Here is a 16,225-nt window from a genome sequence, read left to right on the forward strand (position 1 = left end):
TAATTATTCTGCTGTTCAGAAATTTCGTATTATGGAACTTGAAACATGAACGTTAGTGGTGATCTTGTCTGTAAGCCCCTTTCGTCAGTGGTCTTCATGTAGATAGAAAGCTTCCTAGCTTTTGTCCATTTCTGGATAGTTGTTTGGCAACGGTTTAACGCATTAAGCAATCACTGTGTTGCACCACCGCGTTAAGTGTATTTATTTATTTGTGGTTAATTTAACGCCGTTTCAGTAGTTCCGATTATATGTCGGCGATTGTTAGAAAGAATTATGAATTCATAAGGTTGAGAAAAGAAATTATCCTGGCCTAACTTGAAAGCCCTCGATTAGAATGGTCGGTTACGGCTGAGATTTGAAGCCGGGGCCTTCAGAGTTTGCAGCAAGGGTGCTAACAACTCGACAGGTACGTTCGGTTTAACGGAGTTTAATAGAGAATTTGGCGACGGGACTCTACTGCAACATATTCATGAGATTGTCGTAATAAATAAGTATTTTCATTATTTGACTGCAGTTTATGGGAACTTTGAGTAGCTTATCTCTGTTAACGGAAATTTATATATTGATAATGTTTTCGCAATAAATAAGCAGCATCACTGTTTCAGTGTAGCTTATTTTAAGAAAACTGACGGCGGAGAACGGGTCCTTTCAATAATCTACAATAATGTCGATGTTTGTAGGTTTACACAGCTGTGAGGGCTCATATTGTGGTCTTCTAGGTTATAACATCGGTAGTCTGGCAGGTGATTAGGATGTTTCGGAGGAGCATGTTCCCTGCATTTTCAGAAATCTGGAGATGAAGGCAGTGTGTTCCTCCGAAACGTCGCTACACTTTCATAATCCTTAAGACCCCATTATTCCCTGTAGGCTTACTGCAAAGTTGGTGAAGCAACGTGTTGTAGTCACGGTTGCGATAGTGTGGGTGTGGTTTCTTACTGCTTAGTAATTTGTTTTCCGATTACTAAATGCTCTAGTGCTACTATATTGACAGCATTATCTACTCTTATAGGCGTAAGCCCTCCATTAAACCTTATCTTGAGCCAGGTTGGTATGTGACTGATTCATTTTACTATTTGTTTCGGGCATCCTTCTCTTTTCCATGAGGTCTTATAAGTAAAGTGTTTCATTTTCCCCGTCTGAGATTCTGTATATTCATAATATTGTAGCGCCCTGCTGCACTTCATTTAGTATCAGATTGTTTCACAATCTCACGTGAAGCACGTCGTTCTATAAAACTCATAGAAGTTATTCACTTAAAAGTTTTACACGTCATATTGTTTTTAACTTATTAAAAGTTATTCACTACATGTTTCGACCCATAAGGTCAGGCGTTTCAAAATTATAAATGAGGAAACTGCTGTGCTTTCATATCGTCGTTTTTGGTCGTTACTGTGCGGTCCATTCTAAGCGCATATTCGAAGTGGCGGGTTGTTATGCTGCGAATCCCTCTCGCTAATGTTGCTAATTTTGAGTAAGTTTTATAGAAAGACGCGCTGTACGTGAGACTGTGAAACCATTTGATATTCTTTATATTCATGTGAACATTATAAGTGTACTCATTCCCTCAATATTATATTAAATGCAGGGAAAATGAAAGTATTTTTAAAAGAACATCCTGTCTTATTTCTTTACCAGAATTACTACATACTTCACAACTTTTGAACAGTTGGTTTGTAAACCCGAAGGACTGTTGTGTTTAATTGTAGTTACTCTAAGAGAAAAGCTAGTAGTGCCATATTTATTTCGGAATATCGCCTATCGCACCGGGAGTTAGAATGTTAGGGATTCGCCGCCTCCACAAGTCGATATGTTAATAATCCCGTATTTTCTCTCTCTCTCAAGTACAGATATTCTGTTCAGCACATTTCTCGCATATTTACGCAGTGTACATAACGCGGTTAGTCTACTTTCCTAAAATAGACGTACGCGATCTCCATCCTGTCCGGGTGTCTGTATCCCCATCAACTTTTGAATACCTGACCCAGTCTTTATGAAACTTGGTATGTGTATCATGGCAACTGAACCCATTTCAAGAACGTACTTCATAAATCCCTCCCCTCAGTCTCTGAGCCTGTATGTGTATCCCTCCTATTGTTGCAAAGCAACGACTCGGTTATATCCCTCTATTCCATGCTAAGCACCGGCTCGGTAAACAGGTTCCCCCCGCAACGAATACACGCAACAATAGGAGAATTGGTTGACGTGTCATTTTCAGTGCGGTCCTTGTCTGTGGGTCCGCGTATCCCCCTATTGTTGCTAGGTAACAACATTGTAACTACGTTCCCGTTGCAACGAACAATTTTTGGAGGCCTCGTTTTCTATGCGGTCCATGTCTTATCAGATGAATAGGCGGTTAGTATTGTCCAGTACTTCTCATTTTGCATTATTAAATATATCAGACAGAACGTTTCGGAAATGGAATTTGTTTCATTCCTGCCAGTGAACGTGCTTAGAGGGGCCCGTTAAATTTGCTGGTGCACCTTTAAGAGGAAATAGATTCGGTTTCCGAAATGTTACGCTTTATAGATAATACAGAACAAAGCAGCTGGGTAACGTCGAAGGTATTAAACTCTGTAACACATCTTCGTATAAACTTCCACACTTAATTGTTCGAATTCTTCTGAAAGTAGTTAAGCTAGTGTTCTAGGAACAGGAAGCCAGTTGTCACAAGTTCTAACTCCTACTCGAGTCACGTTCAGGAAACGCTAGCATTAATTGTACGTTGTTAGGTGACCGATTCTTTTCGCCAGTGATTAGGTTATCATCGTGGGAGAAAGGGAAAGCTGGCACAGGAAAGGAACTGTCATTCGCTTATCAGGAGAATAAGTTATATGGACACGCTTGGATTCTAGAACATAATAGTCTCCTGTGAAAGCATCTCTGCTCCTTGATTTATTCGTAGGAAAAAGAAAACCGTGGAACTCAGTAGATGTTATTATTATTCTTAACTTATTCGTATCCTTGTAATTCTCACGTCATAAATATGTAATTGGTTTTTGGTTTCTTTAACGGTGCTGTTTCTATTTTCATAGATCCTATGGAGTGGAATTGTGGGATATTGTGTGAATGATGATTTGGAGAGGATGTGAAAGGAAGCATCATGACCTCATTTAAAACAATAAGCCGGAATTTTCATGGAGGGACTGAGGATAACCAATAAAAGACTTTTACAGCGGTTACGACCGCCTCTGTGGTCTAGTGGTCAGCGTTCCTGGCTACAGATCCAGAGGTTCGGGTCCGATTCCCGGCGCTACCAGATTTTTTGAGAAGTAGTGGGTCTGGAACGGGGTCCACTCAGCCTCGTGATGATAATTGAGGAGCTCTTTCAAGGAATTGGCGGCTCCGGTCTAGAAAACCAAAATTAACGACCGTGGGGATTCGTTGCGCTGACCACGCGACACCCTCTATCCGCTAAAGTTGGCACCAACTTCGCCGACAAGCGGCAGTCGCTCGGTCGGTCGGTCGGTCGGTATAGTTCGCTTGCGGACTAAAACCACGGAGTTTGTTTGTTGTTTAATCGGTTACTTGCTTGCGAAATTCTTGATGCCAGACTGTCATGCAGACAGATATAATCTTTCTGTAAGAGAGGTGAATTTGTCGTTGTGCTTAGCTAATTAAGCACTACGCCATGGAGGTGTATGGGGAGTGGTTGTATAGACCCACATTTTCTTGACCTCGGCATTAGTTGGAGGTGAGTGGTCAGTTTCTCGGCTTCACGCCACGGCCGCGTTACCTCAGGGAAAGAGCCTCCGGTACCCACTGTATAGGAGGTTGGGTGGACCCCAGAGGCGGTCAGGACTACTTGGAGAAGAGAAAATTCTTGCTCCCACCGGGACTTGAACTCCGACCCTCGGTCGTCCAGCCCGTAGCCAGTCGCTGTACCGACTACGCTACCCCGGCTCCCCGTCTTTCTGTAGAATCCTTATTTTTTTAAATTAAACTAAAGGGAACGTGTTGGAAGCAGCTTTCCTGTGTAGAGTGCTCTGCTCACCTGAGCGATCCATCACCCAGAGTTTTCTGTGGCCACCGTCTGTTAAGTATGGCTTCTGTCACCCCGTGAAACAGTGAATTAGTCTACTTGGAATACATTTCGCATGATGTTTATGGTAGTAGCTGGCCCTGTTTTATCGATAATAGAAATCGGACATTCCAACAAATTAAACACGAGTGTAGGTAGTGCATTTCATTGTTTTAGCTTGCTGTTATAACTTTCTAGCGTTGTAATCCATTAAGGAGCGCTAAGGTGTTCATCAGCCATAGTGAAGTACCACAGTCGCCATTGTCTTCACGCTGAACTTTCGCATTATGTTTTATGCTACTGCGTGTTTCTCCATTGTGACATTTGCATAATAGAAATATACGAGTGATCGAAGTTTATGAAAAAGGGCGGCAGATTGTTTGATGCAGTTCCGTAAGATGACTGGATTTTGGGAACAATATAATGGGATATCAGGCTTGTTGTAGGACCTGCGCCTTGTACATTTCCTGCTACTGCAGTGCCTTATCCATTAATGTATGGTCGAGGTGAATATTCAGAAACTCGTCACACGCCCTTAACCATGAAAATTTTAAGTTTCGATCAAACACATAAAACAAATGCTCTAACATGTCGGGTTTGTAATGTATTTATTAAACAGCACAAGAGTTATTTTTCTGGTCATAATGGTCCCGTGGTCTAAGGCATGAATTGTCTTCTCTCGCTCGGACACTGGGATCGTGAGTTCGAATCCTACTCAGTTCATGGATGTTTGGTGTGTGTGTGTTCTGTGTTTGTGTTGTCCTGTGTTTAGGTAGCGGCCTTGCGACAGGCTGATCACTCGTCCAAGGAGTCCTACTATCTATGTAACAATGAATACGGAACCTTATGAGAGAGGCCTGGGCCTTGAATGAGCTGGAAGAGCCATTGAAAAGAAAAACAAGAGCTATTTTATGTTGTTTGCATAATGAGGAGATCCATGACTTGTACGCTTCGGTAAACATTGGTAGGATAATCAAATCAAGGCGGATCGAGGGAGCAAGTAGCAAGAATGGGGACAGATGAGAGATGCATATAAAATTTTAGTCGAAAACCTGAAGGCAAGAGACAACTTGGGATACTTAGACGTAACTGGAAAAATAGTGTTAAAATTGTTCCTAAAATATAGTGACTCAAATGGCTTAGGTTTCTGCGTCTAGGTCTCGCAAGTGATCTCTCTTCTTGCAGATTTACAGACCCAAACTACTCTAGCGCTGATAAGTTTAACTCGCTTACATATCAGTGTTTTTTTTTCCTATTTCTGTCTGCTGCGACCTTTTCGTCTGGTGTTCCGTCCTCTGCTTCTTGCTGAGCGTAAAAGAGAGTTTTGCATCACCTGCAGCTCGTCACAGTGTGATGATGAGTGCCTTAGAAACTTCCAGAGTGTCATTCCTCTGTTGGTAAATTAAAGGGCTATCTCATGCAGGTGTGACCATTTAATTTAGGCATGACTTGTAGCCCATGAAAGGCAGAGCCGAACCTTCCCCGTGTGTTGGTGTGCGGCGACTGCAGCTCTTCAGCAGGAACGTCCAAGAGGACCAGGAATGAATATTAATGGACTTGTGATTCAGATGCATGAACGTTTTAAGTTTAAAGCAATAAACTGGCCGATCGCGATTTACACTGTAATTTTGATCTTTCAGAAACCGAATACAACGAAAACGCAAAGAAACCTTAAGACAGAGTTTACATTCTAGAGCTGATATGAGGGATATATTTTGTGAAGTTGAGAAATAATTAAGGATCTTTAACCGACTATTCCTATTTTGAAAGAAAAAAAAACAGAAACAAAAACGGGCTCATAAGTGTTACTGTCCCCCCTTTCTTTCTTTATACTTATATGCCGGCTTCGGTAGACCATTGGACTCCTATCAGGATCGTAATATGTAATACCTGAGGCAACCGGAAGCAGCACACTTGAAGCCAGCCCACTGCTCGAAATCAACAACACAACTTCCACTGTCCACAAACTGTTTATTTATTCAGAAGCGAAATATTGTAATTTCCTTTGCAAGCACGGAGGAATTTGGCCTTTTTTTTTTTTTTTGGCACTACAGCCCCAGTTGGCCTAGGCCTACCTCCATGAACTCCGTTCACTTCGGTTTTTCTAGATCTTACACATTCGGTAGGACTCTTTGGGTGGGTGATCAACTCGTAGCAAGGCCTCTACCTGTACACAAACAAAGAAAAACGCACACACACAAACTAAACATCCATGCCCTGAGTGGGATTCGAACTTACAATCCCGGTTTCCAAGCGGGCGGAGAGAGTACATACCTTACACCGCTCGGCTACCGTGACCGGTAATATGGCCCTTTACTATTATCACATTTTAAAGTGAAGTGCTGATGAATTTAGAGAAACATGAGGATTGCAGTCCAATGACGTCTGCCTCCGATCAGCTCAAAACGTCAAGTTTTCGAAGACTCATATCCTGCAGGAGCGTCGCTTCATCCCCCCAAAAAGGGCTTGAATCGACGGCCTCTCTCCCAGACAAGAATTAATTTCCTACTGGCCGATTTTAACTAGCCAAATTCATCATGCAATCAGTGCAAGCCAATCACATAAAGACCCTTGAGAATTAAAACAGTTCCCAAGATACAGAACTCGGAACCCCACACGTGAGAGCGCTTATATTCATTAGTTTCGCGTCCACCTACACCCTTCCGAAGACACTTTATGACAGCTACACATGTCAAGAAAACAAGATTCACATCTGCGGAAAACTAGAGACTTGTCTCCATGGTAACCTTGTCCCCTTCCGACTAACAACACTGTATGTAAACAAAAACAAGGGAGTTGTTTTCTGCTCAGATACGAAAAACAAGTCATAACATGCTAATAAATCGGTCTCGCCAATAAACCAGTCACCCTTCCGAAATGAATGAAGAGGACCATTTTTCTTTTATTGTTAGTGGGGTGAGACTAAGTCCCTTGTACTGTGGCCACTTCTGCCCATTGTGTCAGCCCCAGATGATAAGTGAGGGTGATTGTGGAGAAATTGGTGGAATGAAGATTGGCAGGGGAAACCGAAGTTCTCGGAGAAAACCTGCCCCAGCGCCACTTGACCAGACCCGGGATCGAACCCCGGCCGCCGCGGTGGGAAGCCCGCGACTAACTGCTTGAGCTATGGCTCGGCCCAAAGAGGACCGTAGCGTCCACGGCGAACTGTAACAGGTTTGGACTGTCACACAAGATAACCAATGCTGTTTTTGTCACATTCTTATATGCATTCCTATTCGCATTCATGTGTGCTACATGCACTGCCCATCTCCCATCGTTGACTTGATCATTCTAATTAATCTTCTCCAGCCTGTCACTTCATCACTCTTCCGTCCAATTATTCTCCTCAGCAGCTTGTTCTGAGAAACCCTCAGTTTATGTTCCTCCCTTAATATCAGAGACCGGTTTCACACCCATACAAAACGACAGCCAAAATTATAGTTTTGTATGGAGAATGTGCAGGCAAGAATATTAATTTAAATGTGAAGTACTGTGTGAGGATGTGGGTAAGGTATATATATACATACATACATACATACACACATACATACAACTCTTTAATGAACCGTCACAACACAGCAAATAGTAAAACATCAAAGTCAGCGTTCAGCTGTTGCTTTGCTACATGTTTCGGCAACTATCGGCCATTATCAGGCAAATACATATCAACAAAAATCTGCCATTTAACTGCAATCATAAAATGGATATAACACTATTAATCGTACAAATTTAAAAATGCTTATGTAAAAAATACAAAAGTTCAGATTGTATAAAAGTTAAAAATTGGAAGTATTATAACAAGAAAAAATAGTAATGATGTTTTAAAAAACATGGATTCAGTCGTTGGATATACTTTGTGTGCGTTTCCATAGACAATAGGGAAATTCGATATTACTTTATATAGAAGATTTTGAGAGAGGCCCATGGTGTAGCAATTAATGAATTGTGTAATGCTGCCTCGTCATTAAGAAGAATTGTCCGTATTGCATGGAAAGCAAACAACGACTGATTTGGTGATGTAGGATTAAGGTCAATGTAAGTGAGGGAGGTGGGGGAGATAGAATTAAGGTGTATGCGGAAGTGATGGGAAGGGGGGAGGGGAGAGGGTATAACTGTATATTACGTTTTGTGTGTATCAATTATAACATCATATATAGGATTAAACATTTCAGTGAAATTATCATTCAGTTGTAGGTTTTGTTTACTGATTTCGTATATATGAAACTTTTCGTAAGTATCTAAGGTTCGGCCTTTCTTGGCGATATATAAAACTTCCAATGTTTTGTCTATCGTGCCATATTCATGTGTTGTGTCCAACACATGTCGAGCAACTTTGGAACTTTGTACATGTGTACATGTGGTGCGTATTCTGTGTGAATATCTTATTGGTTTATTGTCTGGTTATGTAACCTCTGACACGAAATATTAATTAAGTTTATTTCTGTTGTTTCAGGTAAGTGTAAGGCGTCGTCTCACTTCGTTGTTTTGAGTGACGACAGTGCTGGGTCCACAGCCGTCGCAACAAGCACTCCGGCAACAAGTAAGTGTCCTGAAAACCCCGCCGGTACAATAGCCTAAAACCCAAACCCGTTGGCAGGGTACTGGGAAAGTGTGCGGCATATTTTTGTTCACCCCGCCCCCTTAATGTGGAACAGGCTGCATATGGATCGTGAAGAGAGGGGCTGTATTGGTTGATGCCCGCATAAAAACCATATTTTAGGCCTCTATAGGCCTGTTGGGTGAGATAAACAAGATTGGAAAGGGCTGCAATCCGTAATGTAGAACAGGAAATTACCAACGGAATTCTTTGAAATGAATCAAGCTTTCATGAAACGCAAATTAACGAAAATATCCCATATCGAATTTTAACAGGATCTGTGGAGAAAGATTCCATCTATGGCTGCTTGCTTGCTTCGTTCTTGTACATGGGAACAGACGTTCCCCCCCGAAATGTGAGTAAACTTCTCCCAGACTACACGGCGTTACGTCCTAGCAGATACTAACTATTGTTCGTAACGTTCTTCTTTGTCATCAGCACAATTCATAAATGTGCATCGTTGTTCTCCACTTTGTGTTAGCTCTTTCAGCATATCAACAGCTATGATCATTCTCCTTCTGAAGGTCAGAGAGAGGTAAAGTTGTCTCTGCGCTTAACTAATTAAGCACTGCACCATGAAGGCGTGTGAGGGAGTGGATATGTAGATCTACTTTCCTTCATCTCGGCACTAGGAGGAGCTGAGTGGTCAGCTTCACGCCCCAGCCCCTTTACCCCCGGGGGAAGAGCCCCTGGTAGCCATTGGATAGGTGGCTGGGCGGACCCCAGAGCCGGTCTGGACGTTGTGGAAAAGAGAAAAACCTCGCCCATACTGGGTTCCGAACCCCGGCCGTACAGCCCTTAACCTGTCGAAATACCGACTGAGCCATCCCGACTGCTCACTGTATAGTTCTGTACCTGGAATAAATGAGCATTGAAACCAATTAGGACCAAACGTCGCAGTCATGTGGGTATCCCCTAAGTTTCGTATTCTGAGGGTCAGGGTTCTTATCTTGGACCAGAGGCTGAGTTTTTTTTTCATGATTTTCCCCAGTAATAATAAGAACACATCCCTTTGCATTCTTTCCAATTCGTCATCGTATCATTCGACACCGATACACGCAGCAGCTTCGTTAAGTAAACCATAAGTGAGTAAGCAAAGAAAGAGTAAACGAAAATGAAAAGTAGGACTGCAGAATGATCAGAATGGGTTTGGAAATGTTCACTGCCACGAACTGCAGCTATTTCACATTTTTTGTATGGTAGACTGGTGCAGCTGATACATGATTCATGTGTAACAGTCGTCTGTACTTCGATCGTTGGTGAGGGTCGATTCATGTTTAAATAGTCACTGTACATTGAATGGTGCTGACACTGCTCCCGTTCACAGAGTTCTATCACATTACGTATTTATGGCTGCTTTTTTATGAGAAATTCTTTTGTTTTGAACATTAAGCGGTCGAGAGTTCACAAACCTCTTTATGCATACAACGAAACCTTTTTATTTCCAGTAATTCCATCCATGTTGTGTCTTACATCAAACCATCGGAACATATTATTTAAATGTTATTAAAGGTTCATTTGTAAAGCATTTGATTTTTCCCTGACATAGCCTGTGTTCAGAGACCAGCTTACTCCGTGGAGAGGCTTTCTTCAGACGATCAGCTGGTCAAGGCATTCCGCGCCATTTATGAAACGGAGAAGTTCATTTTCATATTCACAGGATCGCACCCTTGTACCCTGTCATGAGTTAGATTAGTCAAATTCAAATGCACACACCCTTTTTCTTTAATATTATATTTTCTTCTGCGCTTACGTTTTACAGTTGGTTCCTTCCCTCGAGATTTAATCATACAATTTTGTATGCATTTCTTATGTCCCTCGTGCGTTATACATGCTCTGTAATATCATCCTTAGTGTTACTATGCTATTATGAAAGATACAAGTTATTGCATCCTCGAGTTCTTAGTTGGGTACTCGGCGTTGTCCACTTGAATCTTGCCGTATGAACCAGGCATCGAATTGTTTGGAGACTGCAGCGTCCGAGACTGAGAAATAACAGGTTAAAGCTGGATCATCCGTCGTGAGAATGTACTGTTTAAATTCGTTCAGAAATCGGGATCTTCATGTGATCACAGAACGGTGTGCCATGCTTTCGGATTCAGCTGATTAGCGTTCTTCATTGTGGGTGGTGTGTGTCCATGCTCCTAAGGCTGTTCGTAAGATGATAATGCAGAAACAAGGAAAGTGTCGTGGTTTACCGTTCGAGAGTTGAACCATTCTCATACACGAGACCGAGAGTCATCCAGCCAGCTTATAAACTTGAACTAATGGCTTTCTGTAACTTAGCCCTTCCTCGAAAGATACAGAACAGATATTATCTCAGAGATATAAGTTCTTTCTGCTCAGCTGATTATGAAATCCCCCCGTCTTTGTGGAACTCGAATGTCTGCAAATAAAAATGGAGGTGTTACCCGTCACACAAACAGATGTTTTTCTTAATCAGTTCACAACATGTTTCGGCGCAGGTGATGTTTAGGAATACACAAATGGTGGCGGAATACATATTGTGACATGACGCCTGAAAGCTGGAATAGTCCATCTTCGGTAGTGTAGCATTCTGTTATGAAATGATCAGTCCATTCCGTCGGCGGTTAAAGATTTCGGTACCCTGCAGGCTTTTGCGCCTAAAGGTTACTTTACTTCAGTAGACAAAAGTATTCATTAAGAAACATGTAGAGAGGAAGATATATGAAGAAATAATTTGAAGTTTCTGCGCTGCAGAATATCAAAATGTTTGTGGAATGACTGGAACTTCTTGTTACCTCTATGTATGAGTTAATTTATCGGTTTCTTTTATTGCATCGTTCTACAACGACTTTGCGAAACGAGGATAATTAAGCTTGTGATTAATGATATTTTGAGAGGACTTGCAGGTTACTGCTGCTGTTAGGAGGCTTGTAAGTGTTCGAAAGTAGCACATTTGTACAGAGAGTTTCGTTTTAAAACTGAGTGTAATGTTCTGCTCGAAATGTGGCTAGAATATTCGGAGTTTCTGTTACTTTGCAAGGTGGCCATTTTAATCATTAATTATAATTAATTATAGGAATATTATGAACATTATTAAAATAATATACTTCTCATAGGATATTTTTTTGACACTCTCAGTGTGCAGGCTACTTAGCCTTGAAAAATTTGGTGATTAAGTGGCTGATAAATTGGGAAGGATTTGGAGAGAAGCATTCGAGGCATAATCGAGGGCCAACCGCGGAATTTGACCGGGGGGGGCGGGGCTGTGGAGAACCATAAAAACGTCGGTCAGAATAGCCTAAGATTCAAATCGTCAGACCTATCTGATAGATTTAGCTAGTTTTAAGTGTATACATGCCACAAATCTTAAGGCATCTACTGGGATAGCCTTATTAACACTGTTAATGACATAGTTCCACATCAGTCAACAAAAGTGCTCATTGTCCTTAATTGGACAGATTGTATGAATCTATCTCAAATAAAAAAAAAGAATAGCCTGTGTTCCGGCTGACAGTCTTGCAGAGCTTTTTTCCGAATGCAGTTCAAGAGCGTTACCACTAACCAAAACCCCGGCGATATCTGAAGTAGTGATATTACCCGTTTAAAAAACCGTACAGTAGTCAGTAAATATGCACAGATCACCGCATTTGAGTAAGTCGACGGTAGACTTCTGTCAGAAATCTGTTTTGGTAGCTATTTCCGGTCTGGCCGTCCAGAGTTTGGTCCCTTATGTCTCTGTGTATAAAGACGAGTTTGTGCGTGTTTGTTCGTTCTTTATACATTCCACATCGTTCCATTTATTTTGACCGCATTTGGCAGGGCGGTAGAGGACCGTCCTGGGAAGTAATGATACGGACACCTGGGATCAAAACGCGAAATATCAGCTTTTTGAATCAGGATTTACGGGTCAGACTCGTCATTGAGTATTCTGTTGCCAATAATGGTTGGTCATATTCTGTTGGTCTGCAGAGTAACAATGGTTTTTGGACAGATTACGTTGTTCGTAGTCATTAACCAGAAGAGGTCCATCTTGCAACAGTATATTTCGTGTTAAAGGTAACTCACGATCAGTCGAACGGAAGTGTCAGTATGCTGGGACAAATGATAGACTTAAAGCCACAGACAAGGAATTGTTTACATATCTTGCATTTTTACTGAAGGACCAAATATATTGTCACGTGTTGGGTATGTCACACGACAAATAAATTCACGTGGGTCTCGGATTCAGCGAACCTTTATTGGACACTCACACTTATAAACCATACAAGTATTATCGCTTGTGGTATCACATGGCTTCGGCGACGCCTCGACTAGGTTCCAACTGTCTTGTATGAAGGCTCGGTTCCAACGGTCTTGTATGAAGGCTAGATCTCAACTGTCGTCCTGTAGCTCTGTCGCTCTCGGCTTATGTAGGTGTTCTGCGGACCGGATACGAGACACCATTCGCCAAGGTTCGGTCTCACTTGTTCGGCAATCCGTTGCTTCGGGAACGATCTCTATAGATTACGGCGGTAAAGTGTTTCGTCTCATCCGTTGGTACTCAACGGCCCTCTGTTGTTCATCTCCAGGGAAACGCGTTCGTTGTTTCGGCATTGTCTACGCAACGGCTCACTGTTATTGCGTTGCCATGGAAGTATCTACTCTAAACACGTTACAATATGAAGAAAGCAGTCTTCTGGGATTTGGCACCGTGTATATGTGNCTCTGTCGCTCTCGACTTATGTAGGTGTTCTTCGGACCGGATACGAGACACCATTCGCCAAGGTTCGATCTCACTTGTTCGGCAATCCGTTGCTTCGGGAACGATCTCTATAGATTACGGCGGTAAAGTGTTTCGTCTCATCCGTTGGTACTCAACGGCCCTCTGTTGTTCATCTCCAGGGAAACGCGTTCGTTGTTTCGGCATTGTCTACGCAACGGCTCACTGTTATTGCGTTGCNGTTACAATATATTTATGATGACCATATCTGAACTGACAGCGATTGCAGTAGCTGAGTGGTATGCCATCCTTGACGTTTTAGTTACTATATACGAGAATTCTGATACTACTAAGGAAAATAACTATATCCCGGACGAAGAACGGGTACTAGTAGATCCTATAAACCTGGCATATCGATTTTTGCAGATTTCTCCAATCGAATATTGCAGTAGTTTCAGGATTATGGTGCTCTGATGCGAATGTTTAGACGGGACGACGTGTTCATCCCTCTGTCTGTCCGCATAGGATAATTCCGAAATTGTCGGAACAGTTTTCGATGAACGTCGATGGTACTGTGGACATAGCCGAAAGAATTTCATTTTAGTCCTTTTCGGCCCAGTATAATTTCTACCATACATGAACCTCAACACAGACTTGAACAGTTTTCTCAAAAACGGTTGCTCGTGTGAAATGTATCCTCATGGCATAAAATATAGATGCAACGAAGTCTTGCACATATATATTTTGATTGAAATGTTTCGCGATATGGCGAATATTTAGCAAAATACAAGGAAAGCAATTTTTGGTTCTGTCGTGAGAATAGTTCTGAAAAATTGTAGGCCGATCGTAAAATCCGAATTGCGTTCGTTGCCAATTACGTTCGTGGTCTCCCCGTGTTGCACATGCTGTCCCTTATTCCCACCCTAATTCAGTTGACTTCCTTATCAACAGAGGAGGAGAATGACCTCCATTTGGATGTGAAAATCGATTTGGAATTTAAATAAATGAATATCAAAGCGAAATGATTTTGCAGACTCGACTCACAAGTAGAACCTATCTTGAGTGTATATGGTGTGAATAGCTTTCCTGCAATAGATCATATGCTACATCAGTCAAAACTTGGATTTAGCTCCATGACTAATTTTGTTTATATATCTTTAATGTGTTAACAACACCGTCTCTAGCTTTTTCAGTAAAAAGCGAACACTAGGCTTAAGAGGTATTTTTTTTCTGTGGAGCTACAGCCCCAATTTTTGGCCTAGGCCTACCTCCATGAAACTCTCCCTTTCACTTCGGTTTACTAGATCTTACACATACGGTAGGACTCCTTGGGCGAGTGATCAGCTCGTCGCAAGGCTTCTACCTGTAGACAAACACAGAAAAACGGACACAAATATCCTTGCCCTGAGTGGGGTTCGAACCCACGATCCCGGCTTCCGAGCGAGCGAAGACAGTGCATGCCTTAGACCGCTCGGCTACTGTGACCGGCAGGCTTAAGAGGTATACTCTCCAAAAATAGGTAAAGTTGTCCCTGTAACAGGCCACGTAGGCCCATACGGGTGTGAGAGGTCGAGGTTCCTACATTTTTTAGACGATCGGCTCATAGATGGCGGTAAGATTGTCAGCATTACACGCCGGCCTCCCTTTGCACCACAAGAAAATTCCTCGTTCCTGTTAGAGGCTGAGTCGAACCCAGGGCCATAGTGCAGCTGGAGGAATTAGGTCAATTGAAAAATTCAGTGACCTCATCTGGATTCGATCTCGCGACCTTCCGGCTTGTAGCATAGTGCCTCAACCAACTACGCTACCGCGTGCCTCCTCTCTCAAAGAACGTATTTGTAAAATATCTACAGGTTGCTCCAGTTTGGAATGGACTGTCGAGTTTGGTTGAACTTGTTCACAGCTGGCAGCTGTGCCGTTTTACTTTTATTAAACATTTCAGTAGTCACTTATCCTATATCGAAGTACTTCTGCAGAGACGAGAGCCGCATGCATTCTCCTCTCTTGTACACTATTCCGAGCATTGTCCCTACTAAGGAGATGTAATGGATACAGCGTGTTAGAAGAAATTGTGGTTTCCCCTTAGTGTGACTTCTAGTTGGTTATTTAACGACGCTCATAGTGTGGAAACTATAGTATCAGATGATTGATGAATATGGGGCAGTTGGTGAAATAGGAACTGTCACGAGAAACCGAAGTACTTGGAGAAAATATGTGCCAGTGCAACCTGACCTGGCACCGAACCCATACCGTGGTATTGGGAAGCCGGCGAATAACCGCCTGAGATAGGCACGACCCCCCTTAATAGGAGAGTTAACCTTTCACACCCACACAAAACTACAGGCAAATTTCTGATTATTTTAATCTTGTGTTTTTAGATAGACGAAAAGACAAACGATTGAGAATTGAATTCCTCGAATCATTCTGCTCTTAATTAATTCTGGAATGCAGAGTTGATTTGTTGATGTAGTTTCCATATTAAGATTATAAATCATCGTATCCCTCATCTCTCCTCCTAACTTTACACCTTTAAGTGCTGCCTAATAACGTCTTTGCACTTTGGAAGTGGTAGTTATTCGCATATCAATGGAAAGAGTTGTTCTGTGATGTGGTCACGTGACTGTCCCAAAAAGATATTATAGAATATTAATGTTCCTTTTTTAATAGTAGAGTATAAATGTATCCAATATTATATTTAGGCATCCTGTTGCACTCTATACGATAAATGATATGAACTCCGTCCCAAGTGCAAACAGTATTGTGACATGTTGAGCTATGGATGACGCCCCTCCCCCCCCCGCCAGCCGTGATGCGCCGAGCGAAGCCGAAGTGAGCCGAAGTTAGCCGAGTCCTAGCATCCTGGTCGCTATGCAACGCGAGTCAACAGCGATGACGTCACCAAGGGCAGCGCGGGTAAACAGGATTGCGAGAGACGACGGTAGTA

The 16,225-nt window shown here is 42.3% G+C and overlaps 1 protein-coding gene across 6 annotated transcripts in view; it reads left to right on the plus strand.

The window, feature by feature from the left end:
- Nucleotides 1–16,225, plus strand: part of LOC111864481 (disco-interacting protein 2) — a 624,392-nt gene that overhangs the window by 370,558 nt on the left and 237,609 nt on the right. For 5 of the 6 annotated variants that reach the window (XM_023851752.2, XM_023851750.2, XM_033751448.1 and 2 more), the window contains exon 2: nucleotides 8,472–8,558. The exons of the other annotated variant lie outside the window; for it this stretch is intronic. In XM_023851752.2, coding sequence (XP_023707520.1) covers nucleotides 8,472–8,558 — 87 coding nt within the window. The remainder of the gene's footprint in view (nucleotides 1–8,471; nucleotides 8,559–16,225) is intronic. 6 annotated transcript variants of the gene reach the window in all.

This window comes from Cryptotermes secundus, unplaced genomic scaffold (assembly GCF_002891405.2).
Source record: "Cryptotermes secundus unplaced genomic scaffold, Csec_1.0 scaffold737, whole genome shotgun sequence".
Taxonomy (NCBI): Eukaryota; Metazoa; Arthropoda; class Insecta; order Blattodea; family Kalotermitidae; genus Cryptotermes; species Cryptotermes secundus.